The 15,100-nt window shown below is 41.0% G+C and overlaps 1 protein-coding gene across 1 annotated transcript in view; it reads left to right on the forward strand.

Annotated features, from left to right (window-relative positions):
- Positions 1-15,100, forward strand: part of LAMA1 (laminin subunit alpha 1) — a 92,248-nt gene that overhangs the window by 3,723 nt on the left and 73,425 nt on the right. Inside the window, exon 2 of the mRNA XM_081205509.1 lies at positions 14,188-14,358. Coding sequence (XP_081061635.1) covers positions 14,188-14,358 — 171 coding nt within the window. The remainder of the gene's footprint in view (positions 1-14,187; positions 14,359-15,100) is intronic.

Genomic DNA, 15,100 nt, shown 5'->3' on the forward strand with positions numbered 1-15,100 from the left:
CACGTAAGAATCTGCTGAAATCTTTATTTGACTTCTGTTGATAACATTAAAGACAGTGATGGGTTTTTGTGCTGTACAGGAAATGAGTTAAGCAACATCCTATAAAGAAGGTATGATGCATCATGTGGTTTGTGTCATCTGGGATTTGCATCTCTGGGCTATCTTCTTAGTGAGGCAAGACATGAGAAAACAGACAACTTACTGACCCTACTAAACAAACTAGAAAGCAAAGACTTTATGGACCTGTAAACAAGCAAGAAGAATTTTAAGCTCTTACAGCCTGATATCTGGTTCCTCTGTAATCATCTTTAAATCTTATATGGGACTTTGAGCCAAAAGAGAAGACTGTTCTTCATCCTCCTTTGTGTAGTGCCCAATGAAAGCTCCCTATCCTTGTGATGAGTTGTATAAAGTGACGGTCTGTATAAAGTGCCTTTCTTTAGTTTTGTTTTTCCTGTGCCACTCCTGAACTGGTATCAGATAGGTGAACAGGAAGGCAGTTTTTTATAAAGCATTTCATAATCAGCGCAAAATATTTTCTCATAGATTCTTCTGAAACTGGCAATATTGAGTGACATCCATATTCAGGGTTAGGCAGAAAGCACAACCTTATTGCATGAGTGGTCTTAATTGTTGAGCGCCGCAATTATATACTGTCTCCTTGGGGGCATTATACAGTGGTACCTCGGGTTACAGATGCTTCAGGTTACAGACTCCGCTAACTCAGAAATAGTAGCTCGGGTTAAGAACTTTACCTCAGAATGAGAACAGAAATTGTGGCAAAGGGGGCCCCATTAGTTAAAGTGGTGCCTCAGGTTAAGAACAGACCTCCAGAACGAATTAAGTTCTTAACCCGAGGTACCACTGTAATGGAGTTGGGCAAAGATAGACTCAAATCCTGAGTATCAAGGATCACGTTACCACTTTCCCCAGATAAGATGCATATTCAACCTTATCTTGGACCACATATGTGCATTGAAGTATACACATAGCATTTTCCTAATCGCTTCACCTACGCTGCATGTACAAGTAATGTGAATGCAGAGTTGCACCTCCACTGAAATTAATGGGAATATATATGTATGTATCATGTGTGCACATGAGAGCAAGAATGTGCATAGTGTTTTTGAGTGCACGCCAGAGCCTCTATTGTTATAATCAAGAGTCTTGATTATTCCCTTTAAATACACACTGCAACTTCTCAGTTTTCTTCTGGAAAAAAAACCTTCCCCATTTTTTATGATTTGGGCAGAAGACCACACTTTTCATTCATTCAGATAACAGATAAGCATGTCTGCCCATTACTGGAATTTTGTGGCTATCAAATCATTGCAACTGGTTTACAGAATGCAGCATTCCTTTTTTTATCTGAAGATGCTAATCCAGAAGCAATCCCAAGAATGTGGGGAAAATTCAAATGCCTACATTGCTTTTGCTGAAGATAAACACAGCTGAAACTCAAAATAACATAAAATTAACAAAACCTAGATTCTTGCATTACTAAGACAGCTACTCAAGTCATTTCCATTATCTAATGAAACCTGTTGCTGGTGACAGCCAAAATATATGTGCTTGATTACCATTGAAAATAATGTTGGGTGAAATAGTCTCTTCAGCATTTCCTGCTTTTCATTATGTGGGTGCATATTTCCTGACAGCAAACAAAGGAGCTTTAAGATGTAAGAATGCCATTGCCTTGCTAAAAACGCTGATTATGCAGTAACTCCACAACATTAGCTATGATGACCATATTCTGAAGCATAGTTTCCTTTGATTCTAGCCAGCAAGTATGTTTTTAATGTGCTCACAAATGTTTGCAATATAGCAGAACAGTTTTGACCGTCTGTGGTCATTGTGCTTGCTGCAGCACTGGGTTGCGTATCTGCCCAGGCCTTTGACCCAGAAAACTCCTTTTGCTATGGGTATGGGTGTAATCTTAATGTTTAACATGTAACCTGAGGGGGATTTGGTAGAAATCTTAGCTCAACCATGAACCAAAATCCAAAATCTTTCACCCCTATCTGTAATATAGGGATATAACCACACACCATTCATTATTTAGTGAATTTGTATCCTTTTGCAGAGGTGGCGCTAGCTGCTCGGGCACCTGGAGTGGTGCACATGCTGTGCACCTGTGGGAGTGGGGCTAGCCACCTGCAGCCAGCATCTCAGTAGGGTGGCATGGCGATGTCAACCGCCCTCAGGGATTACACCTGGGGTGGGCTGCCCCCACCGCACTCCCTTCCTCTGCCAGTGTCCATTTGTCCATCATGGAAATAGAGGTGGGGAGCATAGGGTTCCCAGGCAGCGCTTCTCCTCTAGGTACTGGCCAGACTCAGAAAGGTGGCTGTGTCAAATCCTCTTAGACCTCACCATGGTTCCATATTATGGGTACATGCTTAAAAAATGGTTATTTGGGAGCATTTGATTTCAACATATAATGGCTACTAGACTACTAATGTTTTGTTTTACTCTTATTTTACCCCCTAAACGTCTTGAGTTCCTTAAATTATTGGCTCCCTGCCTCACAATAGCTATTATCATTAAGAAAAACTGCTGGGAGTTGCTCTAAAAACATGGGATAGACTTGGGTGTAAATCAGATTAATAAAAATACTTAGGACTGACTTGGGTATTAATGCAGGGGCAGAATGCTAGATCCCCCACTGGTCAACTTTGACTGGTGGGTAGGGCCACACACACATATCGATCACCTGATGTCATAATGACACCAGATAATTGAAACCTGTCAAAGTTCAAAGGAGGTTGCTGTAACTGCAGATATACTGATTGGTGATTTCAAGGGGCTCCTTCTTGGTGCTTCAAGAAGGCACCAATCAGCTATGCAGAGGGGAAAATGTTCCTATAAATTGAGCATTTCTCCCTCTGCATTGCTGATTGTCAGGTATGAAGGACTTTCTTTAAGCACCAAGAATAAGCTTATCGCCAGTGCTTGCAGAGAGCCCTGCAGTTTGCTTATAATGAGAAGCTATGGTTTCCTACTACATGTGTGAGCCTTGGTGAGCCCTGGGCTTGTGTTCTTCTGCTTTCCTTAGGGAACAAACCAGCTGTGTAAACCGTGGTTTGATCCTTGCTTGTCGGAAATAAGGACCCAGAGGTGGCTTGTCAGATCAGGATACAGAGGCGGGTTTAGGGCAGCATGACCGGTTCTGCCACACAGGGCACTGAGCTTGGGGGCATCACAGGGCAACATAACTATGATGTAGTGAGTTGAGCAGAACAGAAGGTGGGAGGCGAGGGAGGGATCCAATTTTTGGCCTTGCGCAAGGCGCTGTTGAAATTTGAAATACCAAAGTCTACTCCTTCAGGACCCATTAGTGGATCGTGGCCCAATCCAGATTGCAACAAGAGCACTACCGCTATGCAAATATATAGTAAAAGATTAAGAAGTGGGTCCCACAATGCACAGTGTGGTTAATAGTGAGTCCTGCGTATGAAAAGGTTGAAGATAGCTGGTTTAAACTGACCAGAGTAGCACGAGTTAAGCTAAAATCTTCAGTCTCCACATGTGTGTGAATGTGGAGGAGAAAGGAGGAGAAATACAGAAAAGCCTGAAGCTTTTTCCAGATGGTGTATGAATAAGGAAACCATGGTTTCCCATCATGCCTTAAACTGACCCTGGGTATTTATAGCACTTTCCCTAACCTTTTCAGTAACCTTGCTGAAAGGTGATTATCAGTCTTACTGCATTGATGTATGTCAAGCACACTGAGCAGTTTAGAAAAGCAATTTCTAAGAACTGGTATTATTAGTTTGCGGGTCTATTACATGGCCCAAGGTAAACTTAAATATTCTCATATATACATTTTAAGCATATATATTTTCACACAAGTAAGCTGTATGGATAAGAGACAAAGGGATCTCAGAACAAAGGGATAGTACTGGAAGGAACATATTTCATTATAAATTAATACTGACCAAGAGGTGTCATGGGTATACATATGGAATAGAAGGGGGTGGGTGGTGGGTGGGAAGAGGAAGTGTGGTTGTTAAAGCACTTGCTAGGAGTAATGTAGGAAAAAAAGGTTGAAGGTGAAATACCGTAACTTTAATGGCTCAACCAATTGCTATGCAACTTACAGCATGGTTGGAAAAACTGCAAATCTTCTTAAACAAAAAAGAGAGAGGCATAAAATTAAATTTATGGACACCATCTGGGCTGTTCAGTGCCTTTCATAGACATTTGAGTTGGAGTTTTACATTTAAACAGTGTGACCCCTTGCCACGTGCATAACAATGTGTTCCAAATCCTACTGGTGTCTTTGATATTTTTGGTAGTTAAACTAGTTATAATCTCACAGCCTTTGGACATGATATGACAAGTTATTGGGCTAAGTTAGCCATATTTCTGTCTGTGAGCCACTGAGAGACATGTAAGAATGCAAACTTGCTTTGTTTACGTGAAACAAAGTTTTTGTTTGTTTCTGTTGGCTCCTTGATACGATGTTAAATGTTGCCTGACTTGAGCCTGGTGTGGACCACTTGTCTTAATTCTGTAAACTAGTTCAGGATCCTGTTCTAGCTTTCTATTACTGTTTACCATGGTGTCATCATAGAATTACAGAGATGGTAGGGACCACAAGGGTCATCTAGCCAAACCCCCTGCAATGCAGGAATCTTTGGCCCAACATGGGGCTAGAACCCAGCATGGCTTGGAAAGTGAACCAGAGTTATTTTCAGCCCAAGGTAAAGCAAAATAGGTATTTGCTTTGTTTGTACAGTTCAAAGGTATGTGTGATACAGAAAAGTAGTGTGAATGCTTTCCTAAGCAGGCTAAAGATTAACGTAAAATCTCCTTGCCATCAACAAATACTGTGCATTTGTCCATGTCCACCAGGATATTATTTACTGGGTTTCCATTTCCAGGTTTTAAAGGGGGGGGGGCTTATCCTAAAAAAGAAGCAAAAGCCTCAACACCGTTGCTTTTGTTTTACAAGGGCTCCACAGCTGCTGTCCTTGCTGCACTCCATCCTGATATCTTCCAGAGAGAACAAAGAAGTGTAGTATATAAACTAGAAAAAGTGCTACAATATGAGATCACTTCATCATCCTTTGATATACAGAAGTACTCACTCTATTTTTGTAAATGTGCAAATCAGATTGTGAGAACTCTTCCACTATATGTGTTAATCTTGAGTTACCTTATAGCCAAAATGATATCGTTGTATTGACATTGAAAATCTTCACTTTGTACATCAAAGGATAATTCAGAGCCTTCAGTTTTTCCATCCTTTCCATCTGGGTTCCCTGTTCTTTAAAAACCAAGGTCCAGAGGAGTTGTACATTAAATTATAATTTTATGTTTTATGTTTCGTGTAGGGTGACCTGGAAGACTATGAAAATAAAAGCAACTATCTGGACCTAGCTTTTCACTGACTAGTACTTTTTCATATTAAAAAGGAATTATAAATGTGAAAAAATGCAATATTATTACATATGAGCTTTGTTCATTATTTATCACATATCGTGTGGCTTGGCAATATTGTACTACATAAAGAGAAGACAATTTTTTCAGCTTTCTGAAACTAAAGAGTTAACAGCTTGGTTGATAATGATTCTTGAAGAAATATTACTACCTTACTACCTTACTACCTTACTATATCACTTGAAGAAATATTGCTATTGTCCCTTTGAAGATAGGTACAGTGGTACCTTGGGTTACATACACTTCAGGTTACATACGCTTCAGGTTACAGTCTCCACTAACCCAGAAATAGTACCTCGGGTTAAGAACTTTGCTTCAGGATGAGAACAGAAATCATGTTCCGGCGGCGCAGCGGCAGCAGGAGGCCCCATTAGCTAAAGTGGTGCTTCAGGTTAAGAACAGTTTCAGGTTAAGAACGGACCTCCGGAACGAATTAAGTACTTAACCCGAGGTACCACTGTAGTTGCATTCTAACTACTAGACCCATTGAAATGAATAAAACAAAGATATTCGTGTTCATTAATTTCAGTAGGTCTGCTCTGCTTATGACGAGCATTGGATACAACCCATGTTCACTTGCTGTTTTGTAAGTTTCAAAAACAGGTTTGATTGAGAAAACACCTTTTGAAATAACGACCCTATCCCCACCTCAGCACTGTCCCCCCCACCCCAGTAAACTCTGAAATATTTCACGAGATTTATCTTGGGAGATAAGGCTGTGTTCATCACTGCCTTATCTCCATACATATGCTGGGGGTTTTCTTTACTTTATGGTCCGCAGTCTGTGGTGATTGCTAAACTGACAGGAAAGTTCTCTGTGGGGTTTCTTTGGCCAGTAACTTGAAAGGGTCTAGACTGGGAGCTTTAGTGATATCACCTTAAACTCAGAAATGCTTGAGCAGCGGCAGATTGTTTTATTGCTTCCTCTTGGGAATGAGCTGTTTCAGAATGTTGACCAAAAGGATTGCATAATACTTTGCAAATTGGATGGTGCCTCCTCTATGTCCATGTTGCACACAGAGCAAGATTAATTTCGTTGCCTCCCTTTGATCCTAATATATCCAAAATCATCTGTTATTCATACTGTATCTATTTATTTCTTATCATGCTGAGAATTCCACTGTTATTTCTTAGTATCATGTTGAGAAGGAGGATTCATCACATTTTATTGGAACCACATGTAAAAACTGTACCATAGCAGTTTAATCCAATAAAACAGAGCACTTTATAGCACACTAAGGATTCAAAGCACTTCACATAAATTATATCCATAATCAGCCACATTTTATGTGGGACTACTATAAACACGCACCTCACCATTCAGAGCTTCAGTCATCATTTTTACTTAAATGGAATTATGTTATTGGTGTTACTGCCTTCTGCTGAACTTCTTTTAAAATATTAAGAATGAATAATTGTTCAGTTTAAAAAGTTTTTAATGTGTGAATAATCTGAATTGACTGTGCAATCTTAAATATGTATACTTGGAAGTAAATCCCATTTAGTTCAATGGAATCTAGGAAAGTGTGAATAGAATTACAACCAGGCAGAGAAATCCTAATTATTGTCCAGGAAGGATTGGAGAGATGGAGCCATGGCTACACCCAAAACTCATGCTGGCCAGGATGGAAGCCAGTGGTGGGGCATTTTCTCCCTTCTTTTGTTGCACCGTATGGGCTGATGAAGCAGAGAGCTGGATTGGTCCTCTCTCTGGGAAATATATAATTGTAGGATTCAGTGGACCCATGTCTATTCCTGCTGTGCCCCCCCCCCCCTTCTTGTAACACTCCGTTTTTGGAATCCTCTGCTTGCTTACAACTGATGGAAACACTTCCTCTGGTAGCTTCTTAGTCACCCATGTTTTCAGTGGGTGCAGTATCAAGGTATCAAGATTATGGCCTCTGTTGGCAATCCTGCACAGTCATAACATATCAGTGGGTCTGTTCATACAACCAACTTGATGTATGGAGGATGTGAATTTAATACAGATGTGTTTTCAGTTCTGCTTTTGGTGAAGGATATTGCGATGGTTCTGTGTCATATAAGCCACAGTACTGTAAACCAAGTACTGCATGAACCTCTAGTTTGCAGCAAACTATGGAATAATCAGGTATTCACCAATTTACACACATAATTTGTAATCCTTGTGTTATGTACTAAAGTTCTCACCCTGGGCCAGCAGGGGGATAGTGTAGATAGTTTTCACTCAGGTCCACGTCAGTTATTTTAGCGGGAAACCCTGGGTTGTTGTTGCTACAATGTTGATAGCCGGCTGCCTATAAAAGCAGGCCGGCTGAGCTGTTTGCTGTTCAGTTCTGTCCTGCTCACAATAAAGAGCTTCTCTGGAGAAATCACTGTGTCATCTGCTATGTTTGCCCGCAACTTAACACCTTGAGATTTGGAAATTCAGCCATAAGCCTCTTTCTGACACCATCCCAGGAAGAATCCTAGGAGAAACAGAGTCGGAAGTGACAATTTTTTATTACAGTAATAAAATACAAGTAGGACAGAATCTATTCTGAGGGTGCAATTAAGCTACACATAGTGGGATTGTGTTTGTATCTGTTTGCTGTGGCAAAATAAGTGATAATCCAGGGAGACAATCAGATGAGTTCATTGCTAGGTAGATAGCCCCACAATGGTGGGATAGACAATGTTTCCTTGAAACTGAGGAGAGAGAAAATGATTTATTTGTCGTTGATTGGGTTTTTCAGACATGAATGGGTTATTTCCCTCCATTATGAAATGTAGATATTCTAAGTGAACTTGCTGAATTAGTAACTTAGTAGAATTGGTTCTGCAGTATGAGTTTACGTAAGTTGCTTAGATGCATACCAAACTAGTTAACTGTGCAGATTGTATGCTAATAGTAAACTCATTCTCTGATTCTGATCCTTATGGAGCCAAAGCAGTACCATCCACACACAAGAGGGAAGTATGCTAGTTTGCAGAAATACATTTTTTAACCTAATGAGGGGGATAGCTCATATCCAAGAAAGACAGTATCACCAGTGGCGAAGCTGCATGCTCCGATACCGGGGGCGGAGACCAGGCGGGGCGTGGTTGGCGCCCCTTGGGGAGCGTGACGCACGCTCCCGGGGGCTGACACGCCGCCTGCGAGGGCGTGGTGTGCGTTCTGGGGGCATGATGCACCCTATGGGGGCGTGATGCCCGGCGTGCAGGTGTGTGTGGGTGGTGCATGTCCGGGGGGGGGCTGCTGCGATGACATCCTGCCGGAATAGTGGTGCTGGGGGTGGTCCGCTCCCTCTGCACTCCCGTTCTTTCACCAGTGAGTATCACTGAGTAGTAACTAATACTGTAGTCAAGCCGGCAGTGTTGTAATTCAAGAACTAATCTCAGATAACCTAAAATAAGCAGGGAAAACTAAAGGAAAACGTATCAACAGCTTACTTGATGTACAGCAAGACATTTCAAGATGTGAGGTGGCAGATGGAAGAATCCACAGTGCAGATAATAGGGATAAAAGGATCTGCCTTCACAGGAGCAAGAATGACAAAAACTTGGTATGTCAGACAACAAACCACCCTGAAGCCCAGTTGATTAGATGAGAAAGATATTGTAGGACTGCAGTTACAAAAGAACCAGAACCAGCTAGAAATCACCTTTTTCTGAGTCAGCATTTTAAAATGTAATTCAGATGCTGTGGGACAGGAAGCTTTGGATACCAACTCTTGTAATTGTTATGAGGCTCTAGTGAGACAGTAGTTAAGGATGCTGGCTGATAACTATAGTGCATAATAATGCTATTAAAAAGTGAATATTGAGGTGTCGTCTTTGGGAAATTATTTTATTAATTTTAATGAAAATTACAGGTGTTCAGTTATTTTACTAAATGCTACTCACCAGAGGTTTGTGTATGCTTCAGTATGCCCATGGATTTTGTAGGCATGTGGAAGTCCATGTTAATTTCAGTAGCAGGAGATTTTATAACTACTGTATACCTTACCATTCAGTCAAAAATGAGCTTCAAGGAGGATTTACAACAGAATAGTAAGAGCAATCATAAAACCATGTTGGATCCTTGAATGAAAAGGAGTTTGTACACACATTGGCTTCTCCTGTGGGAATGCTGGTGAGGTGGATAATGCATGTGTTAAAAGTTCTCCAGGTCACTGTACTGGGTTGTGACAAATCTGTTCATGCAAAATTATGAGGTATGACAGGCTGCAACTCATCTTTTGTTATTTCCTCTGAGTCGAGAGTAAACAGTTACTTTTCTCTTTATGATACCTACTTTCTTTGTCCCTCATCCTTATTCCTAATCTTAATAAACCTTATTAATTTGGAATCTGGAGTTTGACTGTATGCATTTGGACAAGCCAAGGATTTCCCCACTGCATGCCAGATAAGTCTTTCATGCTAAACACTTTGACCAAAGAGAGGAAAAGGAAAATGGCTGGACTCACTCATTGGTGACTGAGAGATTTGGACAATAGTTGCTCCTTTCCAGATAGAAACCAACAGATATTGACGTTCCCATCAGATATATGGAAGAAAGAAGGATGTTGTCAGAAAGAGAAAGAGAAAGAGAAAGAGAAAGAAAGAAAGAAAGAAAGAAAGAAAGAACAGTAACAGGCTGGTTTTCCCTGCAGGAAATCTGGGCGCACTTTCCATTGACTGATTCAGCCATCCCAAAACAAGGCATATAGCCCCATCCATTGAATGCTTGGTTATCAAACATCACAGTCATGTAGGGTGGGGCAAAGTCCCAAGGAAGATCTTTGTAGTAGTTCTACTCATGGTTGTAGCTTAGGGGGTGGTAACCGTGGCCCCTTCCAGGGGCGCAAGCGAGGGGGGTGCGCAAAATCAGCTAAGATATGTCCATAAATATGTCTATAAAGAAGAGCTAATTTGTCCTTGTCTAGGGGGCGCAATCTGAATGGTTCTGCCAGGGGTGCAAGATCACCTAGCTACAGCTCTGGTTCTGCTACCAAATATTCTGCTCCGAGTCTCATAATTTTCAACATTCAATTTTAATGACGAAATAAGTGTCACTGATTCAAAAACAAGTAGGAAACTCTATGGAAATATTTCTATATGGGAAAATATACCGGTAGTCTGTGCTAAAAGTGATTTAAGAAAAGACAGGAGCCACTAAAGATAACAAAAAAAAAGTTTAGACTCTTGGAGCATGTGGGAAAAGGGTATTGTTGAAAAAGCAATAACTAATTTTATGGTCTAGCAAGTTTGCTGTTTTTTGGCAAACTGCCCATCTGTCTCCTTTACTTTAGGTTGTAAGCTGTCACAGAGAAACTGTTCTAAGCAGGTATCTACAGTGTCTGAAAATCAATACTTGAACACAGGAGTATTTCCATCTCAGATGCATAATAAGCCATTGCCTTTTGCCCCTATGTAATGTGGCTGAGTTGGTGACATATAAAACACACCCAATTTTTTATTGTTCTCCTTCACCCTAATATTTATCTGCAACTGGTTGCTGGTTTTTTTGTTTTTTTTTTAATAATTGCCCATTTCAAACAAGACTTTTTATTTTGCCAATTTTCTTAGTGCTATGTTCTGGGAGCAAAAGCAACAACAAAAGCTGTTTTATATATGCTGCTTGTAACATTCAAAATCTGGATCTTAATCCAAAACATAACGTCCGAATTTAGTGCAAAATGTCTGAATTTAGATAGTCGTGGTTTATTCAAGGTTGTATTTAAGATGATATTTCCTTAGAGAAGGTTGAAAGATGTCCAATATGGTGATTATGGAGCAACTCAATTTGACATTGATACCAGAAAAGATCCTAGAACAGATAATTACACAGTCAGTCTGTGAGCACTTAGAAAAAGGATGTTTTGATTACTAAGACCCAGTATGGGTTTCTCAAAAACAAGTTGTGCCAGACAAATCTTATTTCTTTCTTTCTTTTTAAGATGAGTTAAAAGCTTGGTGGATCAGGGAATTGCTGTGGGCACATTTCACTAAGGCTTTTGACCAAGTCCCCCATTATATTCTTGCAGAGAATCTGGTAAAATGTGGTCTGGATGAAGTAACTGTTAGCTGGATTTGTAACTCAGTAATGGTTCCTCATCATCCTGGGGGGAAAAGTGACAAGTGGGGTGCTACAGGGTTTTGTCCTAGGCCCGTTGTTCAACACCTTTATTTGGATGAAAGAATTGAGGGGATGCTCATCAAATTTGCTGGTAACACCAAACTGGGAGGGGTAGCTAATGCTGCAGAAGATAGAATCGGGATTTAAGATAACTTGAACAGATTGGAGAACTGAGCAAAAAACTTAACAAAATGAATTTGTACAGGGGGGTGATTCCGGGGGTCTTCCTAACTTTATGTGATTTTGCCTTGACATGTGGACCCACAGAACATAACCCCCATGTAAATTGTGGACCTACTGTTCATAGGAGCTGGAGGCTGAATCCTTTTCTGGTTTGCAGTAAGGTTCCACATGCTTCCTCCAACTCCAGCATAGCCTCAAGTACTGTTAGATGAGCACTTTGCTGGGTACTGAAGTTTGTGCCTCGTTCACCTTCTTCTCCATTCTTGTAGTCCTGGGGGAGTAGTGTAGTAGTGGTGACTGAGACTAGCTAGGGTCCTGGCAGCTGCCATGAGGACTTACAGTCCTGGAACTAGAGTGCCCAAATCTGGCTCCTCAAAAAAAAATAGTGTTTGGTAAGCTGCTGGAGAATCCTGCTGTCTTTGCTCCTCTCCTGAGGAGACCTCAGGTTTGTGGTCCAGGCAGGGCTGAGCCTTAACATGCTTATATAGAACTGACTGATTATGGCAGACCAGAATAGCATATTTAGCTTCCATCTTTCTTCAATAACTTGCACGGATTTCATTATTCTTCCACTAATTTTAAATTCAGAATATTTGGGCATGGAGAATTGTGTTGAAAATAAGTGTTTTGATATAACATTAAGAGTTCTCCAGAATGGATTTTTCATATCTTCTTAAAAATTCTCACATCTCTATCAAAGTCGCCTACCGCTTTTTTAAAAAAGAATTCATATTACCAAAATTTCAATTCATTCATTGTATTTTAGTTTGGCATTTATTTAAGCCTCCTTGACCCTAAACAAGTGAAGTGCAAGCTGACTGTACTTAAATCAAATAAGTGAGATTTTTTTCTCACATACTGTATTTAGGATTGGCTGTTACTGTGCCAGGTATGACTTATATTCAAGGTCAAATGGTCTTAAACAGCTGCATGTTTCCTAGTATCAGGTAGCATATTTTTTTCCTGTGGGAACTTCTTTCTTTTTTGGACAAAATGACACAGCTGAGTAATCAAAGGAATACAAATCAAAGACAACTTCACATCATTGTGTAAAAGGATAGGGAAAGGTTTAAAAAACAAAACAAAAACCCACACAGCTTCCTTGTTTAGTTTAGCACTTGGTCGTCTATCTTGCTCTCTTGTTTTCTCTGAGTCTTGATTGGTATTTTTAAAAATCTTGTTAGGCCTCTTTCAGCAAAGATGAAGGCACAGGAAATGGCCATGGATAGGGTTTAAAAGCCAATTAATTCGTTTGCAATTTCTCTTGTTCAAGTATACACCTCGCAGTTGCCAATTGTTTACATTGGGCCACCAATCTAAACTATTTAATTGGGAAACACATTTTGCTTAGGCTGAGGTCCCAGTAAGATTATGGCAACAGTATCTTGTTCAAAACTCAGAGGAAAAGCAAGCAAGCCTTCTTCAGATATCCCAGGGGCACACTTGCCTTTAAAGCTGGGGCAAAGCACTGTGGTGGCAGGTTCCAGCCTTGTTGTACCATTTGTTTACATGTCTGAACCATACTTATGTGTGTACAAACATAGAGGGCAAAGAAAGTAGTGCATATGTAGATGCAATGTAGCATGTACAGTGAATGGGACGTGCTGTGCTCGCCTGGCCTGCATGTATTCACATATGTGTATGTGGTACATGGCTTGTGTGAGCCTTGTGTGTGTGTTGCATGGCACATAGTCACCACTCCTTTGGCCTCTCTTGGCAGATAGACATTCCTTTTTCTATGGTGTACTTAACTGATGCTAAAGGCACAGTCCTTACCCTAATCCTAGATCATCTGGGATGAGTGAGTGAGGATGTGGCAGGACTCTAGCTCAGCCCACAGGTTCTCAGCATAGCCAGACTTTGTCTCCTTGAGTCCTCAACCCCAGGTCAGCCAGAGTCATGATGGGAGCGTAACTCACTAATCCTGGCTCATTGAGCTAATCCATCTAGCCAAGACTTCTGGAATTTACACTAGTTTAAGCCCTGAAAAATGGGTGTTCCAGGGGAGCAGAGGGATGGGACCGGATAGGGAGATTTATGCTTGATCCTAACAGTTCATCTCAGACGTGTGACCTGCAAATCCAGTGGAACATACACAGGCAAAAAGGGTGGTGTAAATCAAACTCTTATTTCAAGTTTTCCATCTGCCCTACTTCCGCTGTCTCATCTGGCAGTAACCCCACTCCTGAACAAAGTTTGGAACTGGCATACTGTACTTAACACCAATTTAGTTTAAGATGGCACAGATTACACTGGCTTCTCATATTTAGGATTGCTTCCTAATTGAGTTAATGTAGGACATGTTGCTTTAAGGCTAAGCACATTTAAGAAATCAACCCAGTGGTAACAGAAATCTGAAAAATGTGGGGAGCCCTCTCTGGTATCATCAAATGGCTTCTAAAGGCACCAGTAAAATAAAAGTGTAAAGTAATAAGAAAAAACCATTATAATTATTAAATGACCTTCCTTTTACTCTTTAGGTTTATTTCCTGCCATTTTAAACCTTGCTAGCAATGCTCATATCAGCACCAATGCTACTTGTGGTGAAAAGGGCCCTGAGATGTTTTGTAAACTTGTGGAGCATGTTCCAGGTCGGCCCCTACGCAATGCGCAGTGTCGGATCTGTGACCACAATAGTGCAAATTCCAAAGGCAAGTTCACTACTTTATACTTTTTTCTGGCTCTTCCAAGAGACACTGACTATGGTATTCAGCTGGTTCAAGAATGCAACTGGTTTAGCCACATGAACACTGTAATCCAAAGTAATCCCAGTGGAATCAGTGGGGACTGAAGCAAAATTCGGTTTTTTAAAATTTCATTGTGTTATTTTTGTCTGGAATGCATTTATGTTCTATGTGAAAGTTTTATTCTATCTGAATTTATGTTGTGCTTGTCCATATTACTCTCCCCCACCCCCCAAAACATAAGAAGACACAGAACAAAGGCACATCTGGGCCAGCATACTTGTCTCAGAGTGGCCAGCTAGATGTCTATGGGGAGTCTTAAAATAGGAGATGACTGTAACAGCACTCTCCCCTCTTGTGCCCCCCAAGCTGGTACTCAGAGGCATATAACCTCCAATATTGGAGGTAGTATTTATTGTACAAATTAAGGTCAGTGGCTGAAATCCCCACGATAGGGTGAGCTCCCATTGCTTGGTCCCAGCTCCTGCCAACCTAGCAGTTTGAAAGCACGTCAAAGTGCAAGTAGATAAATAGGTACCACTCCAGCGGGAAGGTAAACGGTGTTTCCGTGCACTGCTCTGGTTTCGCCAGAAGCGGCTTAGTCATGCTGGCCACATGACCCAGAAAAACTGTCTGTGGACAAACGCCAGCTCCCTCTGCCTGTAAAGCGAGATGAGCACCACAACCCCAGAGTCGTTTGCGACTGGAC

The sequence above is a fragment of the Podarcis bocagei genome, assembly GCF_964188305.1.
Source record: "Podarcis bocagei genome assembly, chromosome: 8".
In the NCBI taxonomy this organism is placed as follows: Eukaryota; Metazoa; Chordata; class Lepidosauria; order Squamata; family Lacertidae; genus Podarcis; species Podarcis bocagei.